Source organism: Orbicella faveolata, unplaced genomic scaffold, assembly GCF_042242905.1.
Source record: "Orbicella faveolata isolate gen_17 unplaced genomic scaffold, um_ofav_v1 contig_26, whole genome shotgun sequence".
Lineage (NCBI taxonomy): Eukaryota > Metazoa > Cnidaria > Anthozoa > Scleractinia > Merulinidae > Orbicella > Orbicella faveolata.
The window spans coordinates 8,666,866-8,685,066 of NW_028301554.1; the positions used below are offsets into that span (position 1 = coordinate 8,666,866).

Sequence of the window (18,201 nt, forward strand, 5' to 3'; positions counted from 1 at the left end):
CTGCCTACTTAGTCTATGAACAGGCTCCCGATTGTGTTATAGGGGAAGGAAAAGAACAGGCAAGCAGAGAGCGCCGGCGAGAGTGGTGTGGAGAGGGAAAAATCCCATCGTTATGCTCGCTTCGCTAGTCCCATTTAATTTTCTTCGCGCTCGTCGCGAGCCTGTTCACAGACGGTGAGAACTTCCCCAGATTATAAAGGAGCCTCATGAATATACACACCGAGTCTTTAAGGGTCACTACTTTTCTTGTCGAGGGAAAATGTTTGGAATATTTGGCGATGCATTTTTGTGGTTGAATCGACAGAGGTCTCCCTTCATCGACACTTTTAGGATCGAGAAAGTAAAATTGGTGATGCACAGTTACCTCTTTTTGCGTGACGCGTGATTGGTGAAAAAGAAATCCTCCGTGATGCGTGATTTAAAATTCAGCGTGATGGGTGATTGGTACCACCCGCCAAGCCACCTTCTTCAAGGGGCCTCACACAATAACAATAATGGCTTAATTGTTTAGAACCATCAGAGTAACGTCTAGAAATTTGTGGTTGTAAACAAGTGTGATTTATGAAGAAATGATTGACCATCGCAGTTATTCACACAACTTACGAGCCACTACCTTTAAACATGGCCAATCCAACGACAGGACCGAATATTCGAGTTTTCTTTAATTGTGTCAAAAGATCCTTTTTGTAAACTGTTTTCAGAAATATTTTTTTTAAAATTCCAGCGAGGTCACCTTTTTGTGAAATCCAGGAACGTGCGAAAAAAACCCAAAATACCGTTCGATCAACCAAGGCCGGCCGATGGAATTCAGGCAAAATTGAGCATTTTTAACAGGTCAGCACAGAAAGAGGGCAACTCAACTTTATTTCATATTCACACATGTACAGTTCGTAGTATACGCTTTAGTCATTTCTCTGTGCTAAATATCGATCATCTTCAAGTAAATACGCTTTGTCTACGTTTAAGCCGTTTGAAAAATTCAAATATCACGATTTAATTTTCAACCGATTTAAAACAAGCTGTTAATTCCATTTTGAATGTGACATTGAACCGTACGTTATTTTACTTGGTCAAATATTCTTGGTAGTAAGTCTGGGCAGGGACGCAGATGTAACCGATGGTTAGGGGTCAGCGGCTGCTTATCCAAGGGAGAGCCGCTGTTGCGAGTAAGAGGTCTGGAATTCAGGATGTTTACTGACTCTGCTATAACAGCACTGCTCCTTTAAAGAGGCCTTCAGAATATGCGCACGGAAAGCATCATCCGCTACCACGCACCACCCTTGTGGCTCACTAAGGGTGGGTCGAAAATCCACTCAATCTTCTTCGGTCCACAAAAGTTGTTAATCCTTTGTTGATTCCACCCTTCGATTGCTTTTTTCAGCTCCTTATCGGCCTCTATGAAGTTGGTGCCTTGATCGCTCCTTATCCGCTCTGGATACCCACGAGCGCTGATGGATCTTCTAAGGGCGTTTATCATGGAATCTAAATCCAAGGAGTAAGCAATTTCAATATGCACTACATGTGTTGTCAAACAGGTGAAGAGGCAACCATACCTCTTTACTCGGGATCTCCCTTGCTATACACCGAATGCAAATATGGTGAACCACGCGGTCGGCGCCCGGGACGAGTCGCATGAAAGCGAGGCTAGTCAGGCTTTGATGTTTTGTTTTGACAATGCTTCCCCAGAAAAGTCTTGCTTCGTCGTCGATTTGGTCTGTTTTATTTAGCTGTGGCTACGAGTTGCTCTGTTTCTGAATGCCACGAGAAGGGATATAAATTTTCCACCGTTCGCCTCTTAAACTTAGGGAAAATAGTGGATTAATGCAATTCGTTGAGACGAAGGAAGTGAGTTCACGATTGCCGCAGGAACTAAAGTTTTTTCGCTACATTTCACACTAGAAGATCTTAGAAAAATCGTTCAAATGACGAGCTTATGTGGTGTCTGGTGGTGTTCCAATACATGGCCAGTGCACTCTCCAAAGTAAAGAAAAGCTCCTCTTGAAAAACATCCTTTGTCTCAAGGGAAGAAGTTGACTTCGCGTCCACTCGCACGGAATCGCACGAAACAAATACTACGGTGTAATAACCAAGCGAATGAACTTCAACTGCCCCCATCGTTGTATCCAGTGAATGCTTTGAGCCAAATGAGAACGACTTGGAGCTAAATGCGGTCGCTTACACATTTTATAAGATCTCCCAGCCTGAACGAACAAACTTTAACAGTTCCTTCGGCGATCGTGCACTACTTACCTTCGTCTGTTTTCCCTGAGAGGCGACCGCGGAAACGAAAAAAAAAACAAACAAACACTTTCTCTGCTGTGGAAGATTTCAATTCCTTCTGGTGGCATTCAGGAACACAACAACTTATAGGGAAGGCGAATCAAAAACAGACCAGATCGACGACGAAGCAAGACTTTTCTGGGGAAGCATTGTCAAAACATAACATCAAAGCCTTACTAGCCTCGCTTGCATGCGACTCGTCCCGGGCGCCAACCGAGCGGTTCGCCATATTTGCATTCGGTGTATACTACATTTCAATAAAGCTCTTATTTATTTATTTATTTGTTTGTTTATTTATTTATTTATTTATTTCAGTGGCTCGGAATGATCATTAACCATTAACTGATCCCCTTGGCACGTGTTTCTCAGACATTGAGAGCTCATACATCTTCTTATTACACGTTGTACTGCTGATCTTCCTTTCACTATATCCAAAATGTCTCTCTCAAAGATGATAAGACAGATTTTTGACCCGTGTGACCAAAGCCTTCATGACACTGCTTGATAATGAGATCTATCACATGATACTTGTAAGGAAGGATAATAGGGCATTTCCTTTCATAACCAATAGTAACTGCTCCCCTAGGCACGTCTTTCTCAGACATTGAGAGCTCATGCATCTTCTCATTACACGTTGTACTGCTGATCTTCCTTTCAATATCCAAAATGTCTCTCTCAAAGATGATAAGACAGATTCTTGACCCGTGTGACCAAAGCCTTCATGACACTGCTTGATAATGAGATCTGTCACATGATACTTGTTAGGAAGGACAATAGGGCATTTCCTTTCATAACCAATAGGGACATTTACCAGTCGACCTCCGACTCTCAACGGCCCTTCCTTTAGCTGCGGATTCAGCTGATGTATCGAGGCTCCAGCCTTCCGAAGAACTTTCTTTGAGGTACTCTTATCCTCAGAACATTCTGAAGCTGAGAGTACATCGACGACCTCTGGACAGGCTACTAGTTGAACACGTCTGAGAATTTCTTTTCCAGCCATTTTAAGCTCAGTTGCGACTGTCAAGTTTTCATCAATTGCATTTCACTGAACATGACTGGAGGATCACTTCTGATTGAAACGTTCTTTCTCAATTGAACCTTAACACGAAGGTATTGTTTGTAGCGCAGCAATCACGCAATGGCGCATTTACATCCACCAACAGGAGTAGTACGAAATCAGATGTTCCAAAACATTACTTTGGAGAGTGGAGATGTAAATCTGAGCCTCTTGTCTAACTTCTGCATAATCATCATCTTCTAAAGCTGGAATTTCAAACATTCTGGGCCAATGGCTCTCGTCTTCCCACGGGAACGTGGGATCTTTCAGCCAATGGTCATTCTTCAACATGACATCGATCTTCACTCCCTTCGAACCATAGTTAGCAGGGTTTTCGTCCCGGTTCACGTACTTCCACTCGGAGGGTTTAGACCCAATGTGTATCACTGTTAAGCGATTAGACTCGAACGTGTGGAATCTCTTAGGTTCGTTTTTGATGCACTTCAACACAGAAGTTAAGTCTGTCCAGTAGTAAAAATGGTCTACTGACATGTCCAATTCTTCTCAAATAATCTTGGAGAGCCTTATAGAGATAACACTGGCTGTCAGGTCCAAAAATTTCACGTATAGGAGCTAATCTTGCTTTCGCTATGACAAATGCACAGTGAACTCGGTGGGTCACATCTTTGAAACGGAAGTAAGCGACGGCTACATATCCTTGACAAAAAGCATCTGAGAATAGGTGTAACTGTACTTCTTTAACATCACCAAATCCCTTGGGCTTGAAACAGCGGTCTACTTGCAGTTCTTGTACCTTTAGGAGATCGTCTAGCCAGCGCTTCCATTGCTCTTTGTCAGCTTCCTCTAATGGGTCATCCCAGGCAAACCTCTTTCTACTGAGTGTCTGCAGCGGCAACTTAGCCTTCGTGACATATGGCGTGATGAATCCCAACGGATCCAAGATGGAATATACAGCTGACACGATTCCTCTTCGTATCATTGGTCTCTGGTTCGCTAGCTACAACATCTTCTCCAAGACCTCCCACACAAACTTGTCTTCTTCTGTATTCCACTTGAGGTCAAGAGCACTCTCTGTAGGAAGTCATTTGAGCTCTAAATTAACCACAGATTTGGCTCTTTCAGACTCTGGGATCGTAGCCAGCACTTCTCTGTCATTACTATACCACACTGTAAAAATTGTCTAGTTGAAACAACTAATTAAAATTGTTGCCAAATGCATCTGAGAAAACCCATTTTTTTCTGTTGTTGTCACCATTTTTAAATGGTTTGAATTAACTGGTTTCTTTTGGTTTGAAACGACTCATTATTATAGTTATTATGACTATTGATTTGTTTGTTTCGACTATTTTGTTTAGTTAAACTGCCGCCACTTTTCATGTCATTTTAACCATTTAGAAATAGTAGTTTTAACCTGTTTATTAAAAGTTGGAACAACCATTACCTTTGGTTAAAATGACTATTTTTTTTAGTTTAGTAACCACACAAATTGGTTCATTTAACTAATGAAAATGGTACCCAGGGTGCATCTGAGAGAACCTTTTTTTTTTAGTTACTTCTTGTCAAAATAACTAAAAAGAATGGGTTAAACAAATTTGTTATTCTAACCCCAAACGTATCAGTTATGATTACTTTTTTTAATCAATTAAAATAACAACTTAAAATAGATCATAATCCCATCTAGGTTTCGTTGCATCTTTCTTTAATAACTATGTTAAAATAATAATACAGTGTTCTTAACTAGAAGAATACAATTGGGTAAATGCTTATCCTCAGAAAATCAATGCTTGAAATGTAACAGTAAGATAATATATAATGAATGTCATGTAGCTGCAAGACTATGACCTGAACACCAACTGTGGTAGCAGCTTATTAAGGTTAAATGACCTTAGCAATATCAATTTCTTTGAACTTGCCAACGACCATTCTTTCTGCCGCCTGCAGTAATGACTGGATGTAATCAAAATACCCCCTCCCCTCCGGTTGAAAGGAGACAAGGTGCTATTGTCGCCTCCGCCTCTCCCTTCAGTTTGGCATCCACCTCAGAACTATTCTATAACAAACAAAGCATTTCCAAATAAATATTCCTGGAATTAATGTTTTGTAGTATACTGTCTACAGTTTCTAACACTAATAAAATAGAGTGTTTGTATTTCTTATTTAATGCTATTTCTGATCTTGCTTTTACAATGTTTAAACAAAACATTGCATGTGTAGATATTATCATTAATTACAGTATTGTTGCAATGAAATACTAAATGAAATTAATCATACAGTATTTGATTAGATAAAATATTCAACTGTAACGCAACCATATCATCAAGGCATGTATAAAACAAAACAAATCTTAAACTCTGACAGGATTGAAGCATAGCTATACAAGTGTTTAGATATTGCAATGGTGATGACTTCTGAACCAAGTCAGTGAGAACACCGAGGTTGGTCGCAATCCCTACATTTACATTACAGTGATTTCATTTAACCCATGAGGCAATATCTAAAATTTAGTGCATGCCTAATGATAAAAACTTAAACAAAAAAGAAACAACAGATCTAGTATTATTTCACATCTTCGGCAGTTAAAGGAAAAAGCGTAAAATTAGCCGGTCAAAAATTGTTCAAACATTGCCAAGATTATGTGCTCTGGTGAGCAACTGTCTAACCATTTTGTAGATGTTAGCTTCCTAAAAGAGTTGTCTGTTTAGTGTTATACTTTCTCGATCGTATTCAATAAATTGGTTCGATTATAATTGGATCTGGATTTATGCAAACTCCAAAAGGTAAACTAGTGTGAGAAGTAGGAACAAACAATACTTTCACTAATGATCTCAGACTTTTCTCATGAAAGAATTTGAAACAAACATTTTAGCCTTGATTTCACCCTTTACACCTGTTCCAAAGGTACCCTCCCCCAAAATATTGTCCTTTTCTATTGCTTGCAAATGTTTATTTATTGTCATGCATTTTGGTATATCTGAAAACTAGTTTAGTTTTCTTCCATAAAAATAAGCAATTGCTATTTGCTTCACGCTCTAATTTCATTTTCAAACTCAATTAAAGTTTTTTTGATTACTTTGGCTGAGGCTGAACTACTTTGAAAAATACACTGATAAACACTTTACACTGATAAATTTGTCAATTTATCAGTGAATTCTTCTACATATAATAGTAGCTTCCTTTATGGCTCATATACGTAGATAATCTCACGTATCTGGAACCAGTTGCCATCAGCTGTAAAAAATTCACCTAATGCATCATCCTTTCGTAGACTTCAACTAAGTTAAATTTTACCGGCTGTCAATGCAGTAATTGCTTTTGACTTAATTAATTTATATAGATATACGTCATTTTTGAGTTATTTTTTTGTAAAAAAAATACCTCTTAGTCGGCGCGTCGGGTATGTTATAGACGGATCAATGGGTAAGTGAGTGAGTGAGTGAGTGAGTGAGTAAGTGAGTGAGTGAGTGAGTGAGTGAGAGATGTATGTATGTCACACCAATCAGATTGGATCTACTATGAACAGCCAATCAAATTTCTTGTTGTAAAGGTAAATGGTATGTGAGAAACACAAGGTATGTATAAACACAAGGACTTTGGTAATTGAAAAATAAAGAGTGACGTGTATGTTGCAGGTTTGTGATTTTTAGTCCGGTTTGGAGGGGAGTGTGACAGTTACATACGTACATTGGGTTGCTTTAGAGTGCATAATGTTCAGTGTAAAGGTGGCTAGTTATGAACGAGATGGGTCTTGAGTTTTGAAGCAGTTCATGAGTTAGTAGTAGGCAAATGGCACGAGATATTTTTATTTTTAATTACAAAGGGTAACTTGATACCTTTGTTTTTCACAAGGAGTTAATTCAATTAGAGGTCACGAAACGTCGGTTCTAGTTCTTAGGACATGTTTTAGAGGAGACGAGACTATTTAGATTTGAAGCATTTCTAACGTTTACAATAGTAAGTGCGGGTAACGATTGTTTTGTTCTTATTGCATGCAAATATAACGAGATATTTTTATTTTTTAGTTACAATGGGTAATTTGACTCTCTTGTTTTTCACAAGGTAGTAAATTCAATTAGAGCTGACGAATCGTCACCACGTGTTCCCACGACATGTTTGCTATTTTTAGTTACAAATAGTAACTCGACACTTTTGTTATTCATATGGGAGTAAATTCAGTTAGAGCTTACAGGTTATCGGCTATTGTTCCCAGGATATTAAACTAAAAAGAAGCTTCCAAAAAAGTTCGGAGAACTTCTTCGGTGTCTTCACTAGTGCGGCCGCCTATTTCTGTCTATTCTTCTATGTTCGTGAATTTGATATTCTCCCGGCGAGAGTAGGCCTCTAAGTAAAGATTTTTAGTGTGGATCTCGTCTAACAAATCCCCATTTTTCTGGCACTTTGTCGTGAGCTCTGTTAATTGAGTTTCATAGAGTCGATGCGCCTTCTCCATATATAGCTTCTGTCTTATCCTTGAGTTGTTGTCCAGTAAAGTTGATCCCTTCTTTTAGATCGTCAATATCTTTCTTCGTTGTTGTTTGGAAATCTTCTAGCCTTTGGGTTCGTTTCTCTAAGTTCTCGAGATTGGCTTCAATTTTCTTCACGGCGGATTTTGTTGAATCAAGCTTTTCCAGCTTTACTAAGATTGCTTGTAGAGTTGCACCAACATCTTGTGTCATACTGAGAGCTGTCATTATTTCGTCTTCGTGATGCGTTGGCGAGGAGTATGGCTTGGTTTTTTTGATTTCCGGCGAAAGAGATGATTCGTCGGAAGAGTCTGAGGATATGGTTTTTCTTTTGCTCAAAAACTGACCGAAAAAAACGGCCATTTACCAAACACAGAGCAGAAAGATCGGCGGGCGGCAGCAACGCGCGTCTTTACGTCGGCATTACTCGACCCAGTCTCAAAAATTAAGCTCTTCTTCAAATTCATTGTTCACAAGGTTTGTTCTCTGTTTCAGGAATCGAAGAAAGCCCACAAATTTTGGCCTCTGGCCAGACTCGATGATTCTACCAACACACTCGGTCCACTTGACTCCCATGAAGAACGGGAGCTTTCTATTTAGTTCTCGAAAAGTTTGTATGGTTTAGGTCACTCACATACTGATGCCCCTTGCCTGTAAGGGTTCATTCAGCGACATCCAAATGCCTGGCAAACTCCAGTAGACTTGATCCATCAGCTAGCCCTCTTTAGAGAAGATAAGTTTTCTAGCTTCTTGACTTGTGCCTTTGCGATTATGTGAGGACGACCAAAGTTCTCACACATAGTGTTCTTTGCCACATAAGTAACCTTCTTCTACTGGAAGGTTTACGAAGCTCTCAATTTCTTCTCTAACTTTGCTATTACAATGTTGAATTAAAAGGTGCAGTCTCCTGACATTGTCGGAATTTTCTTTTTCTATACAAGCTTCAAAATTGCGCATAAACGAGACATACCTAATCGGGTCACCATCAAAATGCATATACTCCACTTTAGGAGTGGAAACAACTTGACGTAGTGCTTGTGCAATTTCTTCTCCGCTTCCTTGCCTCGGCGCACTAGTCACTTGAGGTGAATACTCCACTGGGTGAGACAAAGGTGGTTTCCCATGTTCTTGATTGAACACTTCAACTGAGCGGGTCAGCTGGACAGGCTCTTATCTACTATGCTCAACTGGGTGTGTCGACTGAAACTGGGCAGGCTCAGGACTATTAATCTGCTATGTTAATGGTAACTGTACTTAGTGAGATTCACCACTTGGCACTGGTGCATTCACTGGTGGGGTTCGTAAGCTCCAGGTCTCCTTTGTACTGTGTGGTCCAATTTCCTGACCACAAACTTGATAAACAGGAATAACTTGTCCAGCCACCGGTGACACTGAATTCGGAATTGCTGTGATGGTTGACACACATGCTTGAGCAGAACCTGATGTTACAACTTTACAAATGCCTTCCGAGGTACACTTAGGTAATTGATTCGAATGTGTTTGTCCTTGTTCAGGTAAGCATGTGAAGGGAGTAGGCTGCAATACGACGTTTGACTCTTCATCATTTCAGATACGCCCTTTATTCAAATAACATAGTTCAGACTCCCCAGTATCTATATTATCTCCTCTCTCTACATTGCCAATCTCATTTTCGTCTTCAGCTTGTTTGTAAATTTCAAGGCTAACTGTTGCTTTTTCTTCTTCCACTTGGGCCTCCATAAACTCTTTTCCACTGTACTGCAATTCTGTCATTTTTCGTTTTAGTTCTTGATCTCTCTCAATAATTGTTTCGTCTTCAACTGAGCAAGAGCTAACGATTCCTTTGTTTTTACCACTGAGGATGAAACTGAGCTCGAATAAGACGATTTACTTCCATGAATTCTTCTATATTTTCTGGAGAGTGAGAAAGCCTCTTCTCCCACTCCCAGCGATTCAAGCTTTGATTTTCCATACCAGGACTCAAAAAAGTTTCAAAGTCCAATTTTCTTGTCATTTGCTCTTCGTAACCGATACGGGCCCTTTCTAGTTCTTCCTCATTACAAAGCAATTCAAGATATTGAATGTACGCAAACAAGCCCAAGCCCTACCAGCGATAACTGGCTCGTTCGAATCTCATTTATCGTATTGCATTTAAACACTCAAGGGAGTAGATATGTATAACATTTCTCTCTATTTTTCCATGATTAGTTAAAAAAATAATAATAATAAATAAAAAAATAAGCTTAAGTTACCTTGGGAAGTCACCTTTTATCATACACTACCTGTTTTGATACACTATCTGTCCCGAGGTTCTCTTGCTGATGAAGGTCAAATGTACAAATATGACAGATTTAACTTTAGCCTCCATTGTTCTGTAGTACCACTTTATATTTGTGACAATTTTTTTTAGAATTGTAGGAGACAACATTGACCTGGAACGGACAGCTAGGATTCAGGCCCACAAGACAACAAACAAATCCCTGCATTGTTTCCAGGTTTATGGTGTTAAAGACAGAGTATCTTTCAAGAATTTACTTTCTGACCAGTCACAAAAGAGCTTAGCTGACCTTAAGAAGAAAGAATTTCTCCCAACAGCTCATGTGCATTCGTCTGTAATCAATGATCTTACTGGCCTGATTCCAAGGATTATTATCATCCAGTACTTACCAGCGCAGGATACAAGCCATTTGCTAAAGTTGTTTATTTCCACATCCCACATGTTCATTCCCCAGAAATGGCTAAAATATCTGAGGTGGTACGTGTAAATCTTAAACGTTTTACAGTTGTTTTTAATATATTTACCTATTTTACTGTGTGACAACGAAATCTGTGAACACCTGAAATATTTCAGTTCAGGAAACGAACCACAGAGATTTATTGAAAATTAAGGTACAGAGGCATTGTAAATGTACATTATTGCTAGGGGTAGTGTGGAGCTACGCTTGCAGATACACCAAATGACTGCTTAAGCGGCCTTGAGACTGCTTCTGCTGATTGGCATCATGGGGAGAACCTATACCTACCAATATCCGTTCACTGATTGAAATCTTTAATTTTTGATGTACATAGAAATAACAACAATAATATTATTTGATAATAATACTAATGATGATGATGATTATGACGACGACGACGATAATGATGTTAATAAAAATAATCACTACCACCAACAGTATCATCTGAATCTGTTGTTTTTGAGATATTTCTAAAGTTATTTGTCAAAGAGGACTCTGCAGCTGAAGTGGGAACCAGCTATGCATGAGTGAACTAATGCCAAGAAGGGGCCAGAGAAAGACGAAAGTGCATACAAAGAATTCTTTGACCGTGAAACTGATGCTTATATCCTTGCCAAATGGATGACCTTGCTCGATGAAGAATTTTTAAAGTTACATATTTACAGTAGATAATTTAAAACTATCTTAAATACCATGTATGACCTACAATGTACATTGCTAAATATAGCTAAACAGTATTTAACATACATGCAGCTAACGACTAGGAGCTAGTCTGGTCAGGAGAGTTTGTTAGCGTTTTAGCTGCCCTGTTAGTGTCTGTTCAGACTTTGCTGCGTTTTTTTTTTTTTTTTTTAGCGATTGCCCCGTGGGTCCCTTAGGCACCTAACCTCCATTTTGCGACTTGGGCGTAAAAATTTATCATAATTATTTACATACTTTGAGCTCAAAACTGAAGTATAAAAGTGGGTCATGACATCCAAACTTCTTTTCCAAACATCTTAAAAGAAGTTTGGATGTCAGTAATGCGTATAATCTGAGATCGCTTACAACCTACCGCAAGGTTGTGTCACCCTCTATAAGGACGCCATATGGCTAGACGCTTACTGCTAGCCGTCGGAATAGTGACATCAACACATGTATAACAAGAAGGCAAATTTTACGTAATATTACAGTAATATTATGCTTAACATAGTAAATGGTTTTAGCCCAGGAGTATCAGTAGTTCGTATAGTGTGATCGTCCGGGTAAGGGTGGTTCTGAAAAGAACTGTTGTTGGTGACTGACGTCTCGACCACCTGAGCGGAAGTCATCTTCAGAGTCAAGTGAATAGTGTTTGTCAGTCGATGATGTTATAAGTCTGGTCCGTTGAACGTGATTGGTCAGTTTAGCCATGATGGTATTGGCTGAAAGACTCGTGTAAAGTTTGTCATCAGTCATTGGTCGGTTTCGATCCGTCTATTGTTAGCCAAATTGTTCGGTTTTTGGTCCGTCTATTGTAAGTCAAATTAAGTCGGTCTGTTAGAAGTCCGTTTGTCGGTTTCGTTTAGTTTTCGTCATGGATAAGTCGTTTGTAAGGCGCCGGTAGATGTTAACATATGTTAACTATAACGCTGACTTTATTACATGAAACATTTACCCACCTACTAAAGCTGACGCAACGAACAGGAACCCAACACCTGTTACTACAGTGACTACACTTTACATTAAGGGCACTTCTGAGACCATCTCACGGATCCTACAGCCCTACAGAAGTTGCTAATTTGTCGCCACAAATACCATAAAACAAAAGCTGGTTGGGAAGCTAAAGGATTCAGAAGTCACTATACTTATCAGGTCACGGGGAACGCTCGATTGACGCATTTTATGCCCGTTCGATTAAGGTAGTTGCACCGGGTAAATTTCTTGTTTTCAAACGAGATCATTTTCAGCCTAGTTGTAGCCCATATCATGTAATATTAAAAAAATGTGGTTTTATCCCGAAATAAACGGATGGCAAAGTACAAATAAAGACCGAAGTTTGGCATTTTACCGGAAGTTCGTTCAGTTGACCGAGTAAGGAGATTGGGTCGGTCACTAAGGTAGATAGTGAGTGTGCAAGGTTTGAGGCAGCGGTTTTCTTCCGAGTCTCGTGGATTAAAGGTCAAGACAAGTCAAGATGGCGGGAATCTCTGGTGTTCCGCGAGAGGCTGCATTCGTGGCTTTCGAAGCGGAGTTTTCACGAAATGGGTAGGTTTTTACAAAATCTTGTTGTGTCCAGCTATTTTTCCAGGAAGCTATATTGATAAGTCCTGCATTTTCACAGCTTTCAGATACCCGAAGGACTTATCCGTCTATTGCGTGCCTTTGCCTTGAAGCCTGGCGAAACCTCCGAGCAAGGACGTGCCGGGCTATACAGACGGATCTGGGCAATTTTATGGGTAAGTTGAACAGTGTCCTGACAATTTCAGAGTTCAGGATATCTTTTGTCCGGCTCGCTTACTTAGATCGGGGCACTCTGTGGAACGAAGCAGAAGCGGTGGGCACAAGTCACGTAGTCCGAGTTTAGTCCTGGCTTTTGTAGTCAAGCATAACTTTCAAACACAAAGTTCATCTCTCTGAATTTTTTGCAAAAATAATTGTTTGTAGTCTTCTCATTGTGTTCATGTGTTCCTGTTTGACCAAAACTTGGAGCCGATAGATAGTCAATGTCCTGCATCAAATTGGCAATTTTCCAGTGTCACCAACAGATGTATTTGGTATTTATAAGGATTCGGATGTTTCCCAAACGTTCATGGTCAAAAAGTTAGTGCCTAGAAATCATAAGGGTTTCATACAGTACAATAGCTCTCCATCAGGTTGAACATCTTGCTTCACTGGAGGAAGTGGGTTTTTTAAATTGTTATTGTGGTCCAGTCATTTCTAGTGTTGTTTTGAACAGTTGTCTCTGATTACATCTGTACATTTTCAGAGTTTGACTACACAGTACCCTAATAAAATGATTTCCTTCACACATATATTAAAAATGATAGTTGCGGTGGAAGGGAGACCTGTTGGCAACTACCTTGTTAATTTCCTATGTTAACATCTGACAGTTTGGAAGCAAGAAAACCCTTGGGGCTGATGTTGGAAAGCCCACGTATGTTTTCCCTTCTACACTGAAGAGGGTGATAAGGGAGGTGATTCCCGGTGCCCTGGTGGACAAACCGGATCCAACACATGCACGGGTGAGTGTGATTCAGTAAGTGATCCTTCTAAAGATATATGAAGAAGCAGAAGGCCTGGTAGATTTTCCTTCAAAAAATACAGGGGGTAGATGTTTATAGGACAACTAGATGTCCTTGCTGTAAGTGAGTGTGTGTTCCTCAGCCACCCTGCCTTTGTTTGATTCCCCTAGTTATTGAGATTCAGATCTTGTGGCTGCTATACATTTACACCATATTTCATCTTCTGTTTTCAGGTTTACAAAGTCAACATAGGAGACCTTGCCCTTGCTACCTGGCCTGCTGCAAAATAAGGATCGCAATAGGATTGAAGAAAAATTATTAATTATTACTTTTGAAAAATGTTCAGTGGTTTTTATATGAACTGCCATAATTTGAGAATTGATATTTGCAATAGCTAGTATTTTCATGGAGATTATTTATCAAGGTAGTAAAGTGATGGTATAATATTTATGAAATTGTAGAATCAAGAACATGAAAAGTTACAAATTATTATTGAAATTATGTGTCAACAAGTCATATTATTATAATTCACAGAATATACCAAATAGAATAAAGAGAATATTTATTATTTTTCACGAAATTCATCAAAACAGGATATATTTATTGTAAAAATTGTTATTGTTTTGAAGAATATGCATCCATTAGGGTACAAGCACAGAATAAAAATGCCATTTTTTAAAATTCACCGTAAGCCAATGTTTTTTTTAGTCAAATGCAGGGGAAGTAAGATGTATTTTTACCCAAACAACACAATTAACTTTGAATTTAAATCCTACTCATATGGTAAAAACTAAAGACAAGCATATTCCTCTAAAAAGCAAAACTCTTGAACACAACATGAACTACATGATATACCAATGCTCTGGTATCCTACGTGAAATTAAAGGAGGTGGTTGCACTATGTTACAATAGAAAACATTCCATTTCCGCACTATTGTAGTGTTGCTTTTACCTAATATGTCACAGAATGAGCACATCCATGGCAAAAAAACAAAACAAAACAAAACAAAAACAAAACTAGAATATTCTCTAAAATGCTTTTAGTTGGCATTGTTCTTGTTGAGTGGACACAGGCGACTTGAGGTACGCAGGTGAGTTGTTGAACCACACCTACATTTCCGTCCACTGACTATCTCTGTTTCCTCGCCTCCCATTATGCGCTCTGCTTCTTGGACCAAGGTTCTGTCCTCTTCACTGTCATCATCCTCATCCTCCGCACCATATGTGTGAAGAATGGCTTGCCGTTTGACCCATTTTTTTCGTTCCTCTTGGTCTTCTGAACGGGCAATTTTATGAGAGACCCTCTTTTGTTTAGCTTGATCAGTCTTCTTCTTCTCCAATTCCTTCATTCGCTCCTTAGCGGCTTTTTGAAAAGCACGGACAACTTCAGGTAGGACAGGCAGATTCATGCGCTCATATAAATCAACAATCCAGTGGTAGTCAGGTCCACGACGGTTGAAACACCATGTCATGTTTCCCTGGGTAAGTCCACAGTTTGTTGATGTAATGTAATGCAACCTATGGAGAAATCATCATGAGGGAATCAGTTGTCAGTATTCCTGTACTCCTGATTTCCTCATTTTCCTAATAACTCTCCAATAGTGCCTAATCAAGATAAGTAGTGATCAAACATACAAAGTGCAAAGCCATTTTTCCTGACATTCTCAGATTTCATTTTTCTGTTTTTCTTGCATGGAAACAAGAAAATAATGTGCTATTCAGGTTAATATTATTAATCATAACAATAATGATAACACTTATAATGATAATAATAATAATAACAATAATAATAATAATAATAATAATAATAATAGTAATAACAAATATAATAATAGTAATGATATCCAAAGAAACTAAGTTCTGAAGAAACTAATGCAAATTATCAAGAACAAGACTGGCAAAATGCTGAGGAACATAAAACAAGACTACCACTAAAACCAATCATAATCAATATTAGTCTATACAGAAAGCTACAGTCACCAATAGGCTGTTTTCAGAAAAGTCCTCTCTAAATTGGGCTTAGCTTTTGGTTACATGTAAGTATCTGCATAAGCTTTGGTCCTTTGCTCTGAAATGAGGCAGGACACTGAAATGTGCCTCACACAAATTGGACTGTCCCCTTCCCAATTCAGGGTGAATAACAGCTTCGGCATCATTTGCTCGCAGTTCACATTCTGTTTGGTAGGCTAGCTGATGAAACTCGCATTTGAGCACTGACTTGGTGGAGTACGCTTTTCCCTCACAGGATATTTCCTCATCTTGGTTGCATTTGCCACAAGAACAAACAATACTGGGGTGGAAATCACATTTCCCATCATCCCATTCATGTTCATCTGTGCAGTGATGACCCCCTAAACTCCTCATACGCCTTGCATAGTCGTCTGGACTCTTGCACTGCTGCAAACAGCAGAAGTGGTTCAACCGTGCACCCTGGATAAATGCGTCAGACAAACAGCCACAGGTTTTGCTGTGGCGCTTACATACACACTTCGCTGATTCAACAGCAGGGAATGTATGTTTCCATTTACTAATTTGTCCAGCTGAAAAGACCTTTTGCTTGGCTAAGTCTTTCAAATTGTTTGCATGAGCCCTTCCAACATAACCCCCTTACTTGAATACCCTTCTGGACTCAGATCCAAAAACTTTTTCAACAGACTTCTGGGAACTGGAATCACCATCCTGCCATACCACCACTACATTACAACCTTCACTTTTAGCCTGATGGTAGCACTCATCTGCGAGAATACCTTCCATTGATTTGGCAGTCCCCAGAAACAAATCATCATCCTCTGAATTTCCACGCATGCACTTGTGTCCAAACCACAGTAACCCCCCAGTTAGATAATTCTTTATGATGAAGGAGCCATTTTTACTAAAATGGCCTCTGGTGTGCCAGACTCCATCAGAGGTAACGACTGCTCGTTGCCAACTTCCTAAGACATTGCTGTCAATCCTTTTCATTTGCTCATTTTCCTCATCACACATTTCTGTCAAAATGTCATGAATGTGGGGATACATCAGTTTGACAACCTCGAAGAATCGATTCTTGGATATGGCTTGGATGCCAAGACACTGATTCAGAGTTCTATGGAACTTTGCAAACCCATGTCCTGAGACAATAAATGCCACAGCTAGGGCCAGTCCAACAACAGTTCTCCTTGATGCTTCAACCATAGATGACCCTTGAAAAGAGACACTTCTCAACTGGCACCCACTACAAGGAAATGTGACATTGATGGTTCCACCAAGGCCTACTGTCTCAACTCTAGAGGGTATCAGCTGACCTAAAAGTTGTAGAATAGGGGTATTCTTAGAAATACTTGAAGTGAAGCATTGATTTATTGTTGCCTTGATGAAACAAGCGAGAATTTAACCAGCTAAGTTATCAAAAGGAAGGAAAATGTTGATAGGTCAATATCGGGACATTTATTCTATGACAAAATCATTGATTTCAAGCATTTTTTACGTATAATTTAATGCAGGATAGGAAGTTTGCGAAACTCCCTCAAACGTGTTCAGAGAAATGACTTCGAATTGGAATGTATGACACCTACAAAACCAAAATATTATTCACGTTTGAATTCTGGTCTGAATGAACTCAAAGCTACTCTAAAAAAAATAAAACGGCAACAGTTCAACAATTCATGAAACATACCATTGCAATCGGGCGTAGAGCAACAAGACGTTTTGTTTACGTCCTCAATCAGACGGACTATCTGCGAAGATTCACAAACACAAAGCTGCCGCTCCACTTTCGATGGATTCTGCAAAGGTTCCTCGTGAACCATGTTCAGCCGTTTTGGGGATGGATCTGGCTCGAAATCTGGATCCTTGTCATCTACCTCGTTACCCGAAGACTCTGATGACTTATCTAGGCAGAAATCCATTTTTCTTTTGGCCAGCGTCTCTTTGACTTTTGTTGCCGTGTGATACTTTGTTTTGCCTGGAGAAATATATTTCACCGCAACGTGATGGTCGTATGACGTTACTTCTGTTGTCCATTGGGCTGGAAGCGAAAAATCTATGCGAGATCCAGCTCCAAGACCTCGTGCTTCAGCCCCTTTCTTGCCTTTATCCTGATACAGTTTCTTTCTCTCTGATTTAGAAAGTTTCTTCTTTTTCTCTCGCGACGCCATTGCAAACAATGGCGTCTTACAATTCGATCGATTATGCGCACTTCGCTGTCGGAAGTTGATCTCAAATGTCACGCCCCCACAAAAGGACTCGTCCTTAGCAACCGACAAACAACGAAATGCAGGGGTAGTGTTAGGGGTCAAAACAAAGACAAATCTAGCAACTGAGACCCAAGAGGAGGGTAAAACATTGTTCAAGATGGCGGCCAAACATTAAACTACGATCTCTTACTACAAAATCGACTTCAGCGAGCCTTTTTGGGCGTTTTTTGACAAAAAGTGGACTGAGGACAGGTTAGCCATATGTTTAAGAACGTTTTTCTTCAAAAGTATAGCACCAGCAACGATGCAATTTGGCCATTTTGTTCAACGAGTTGTAATAAACGATCGCCT

The 18,201-nt window shown here is 39.5% G+C and overlaps 3 protein-coding genes and 2 pseudogenes across 3 annotated transcripts; 1 reads left to right on the plus strand and 4 right to left on the minus strand.

The window, feature by feature from the left end:
- Positions 1–1,264: 1,264 nt before the first annotated feature.
- LOC149108023 (uncharacterized) lies at positions 1,265–3,280 on the minus strand. The gene is made up of 2 exons (XM_089296170.1): positions 2,809–3,280; positions 1,265–1,482 (listed from the first exon to the last, which is right to left on the minus strand). The coding sequence occupies exons 1-2, from the start codon at positions 3,278–3,280 to the stop codon at positions 1,265–1,267; spliced, it is 690 nt and encodes a 229-aa protein (XP_089152296.1).
- A 147-nt stretch (positions 3,281–3,427) lies between these two features.
- Positions 3,428–4,277, minus strand: LOC149108024 (uncharacterized). The gene is made up of 2 exons (XM_089296171.1): positions 3,828–4,277; positions 3,428–3,778 (listed from the first exon to the last, which is right to left on the minus strand). The coding sequence occupies exons 1-2, from the start codon at positions 4,275–4,277 to the stop codon at positions 3,428–3,430; spliced, it is 801 nt and encodes a 266-aa protein (XP_089152297.1).
- A 3,021-nt stretch (positions 4,278–7,298) lies between these two features.
- Positions 7,299–8,315, minus strand: LOC149108025 (uncharacterized; annotated as a pseudogene).
- A 1,283-nt stretch (positions 8,316–9,598) lies between these two features.
- Positions 9,599–11,193, plus strand: LOC149108026 (uncharacterized; annotated as a pseudogene).
- Positions 11,194–15,254: 4,061 nt separating this feature from the next.
- Positions 15,255–17,863, minus strand: LOC149108027 (uncharacterized). Its single transcript, XM_089295590.1, has 2 exons — positions 17,331–17,863; positions 15,255–16,959 (listed from the first exon to the last, which is right to left on the minus strand). The coding sequence occupies exons 1-2, from the start codon at positions 17,809–17,811 to the stop codon at positions 16,283–16,285; spliced, it is 1,158 nt and encodes a 385-aa protein (XP_089151716.1). The 5' UTR covers positions 17,812–17,863; the 3' UTR covers positions 15,255–16,282.
- Between the last annotated feature and the right edge of the window lie 338 nt (positions 17,864–18,201).

What these genes read in the sequence shown, in the direction of transcription:
- LOC149108023 (XM_089296170.1), bottom strand. Translation starts at nt 3,280, where the DNA reads ATGGCTGGAAAAGAAATTCTCAGACGTGTTCAACTAGTAGCCTGTCCA. An exon ending in CCTATTATCCTTCCTTACAA is followed by an intron (nt 1,483 to 2,808) that starts GTATCATGTGAT and finishes CCTTGGATTTAG; the next exon opens with ATTCCATGATAAACGCCCTT.
- LOC149108024 (XM_089296171.1), bottom strand. Translation starts at nt 4,277, where the DNA reads ATGATACGAAGAGGAATCGTGTCAGCTGTATATTCCATCTTGGATCCG. An exon ending in ATTTGAGAAGAATTGGACAT is followed by an intron (nt 3,779 to 3,827) that starts GTCAGTAGACCA and finishes TCTGTGTTGAAG; the next exon opens with TGCATCAAAAACGAACCTAA.
- LOC149108027 (XM_089295590.1), bottom strand. Translation starts at nt 17,811, where the DNA reads ATGGCGTCGCGAGAGAAAAAGAAGAAACTTTCTAAATCAGAGAGAAAG. An exon ending in CTCTACGCCCGATTGCAATG is followed by an intron (nt 16,960 to 17,330) that starts GTATGTTTCATG and finishes TACAACTTTTAG; the next exon opens with GTCAGCTGATACCCTCTAGA.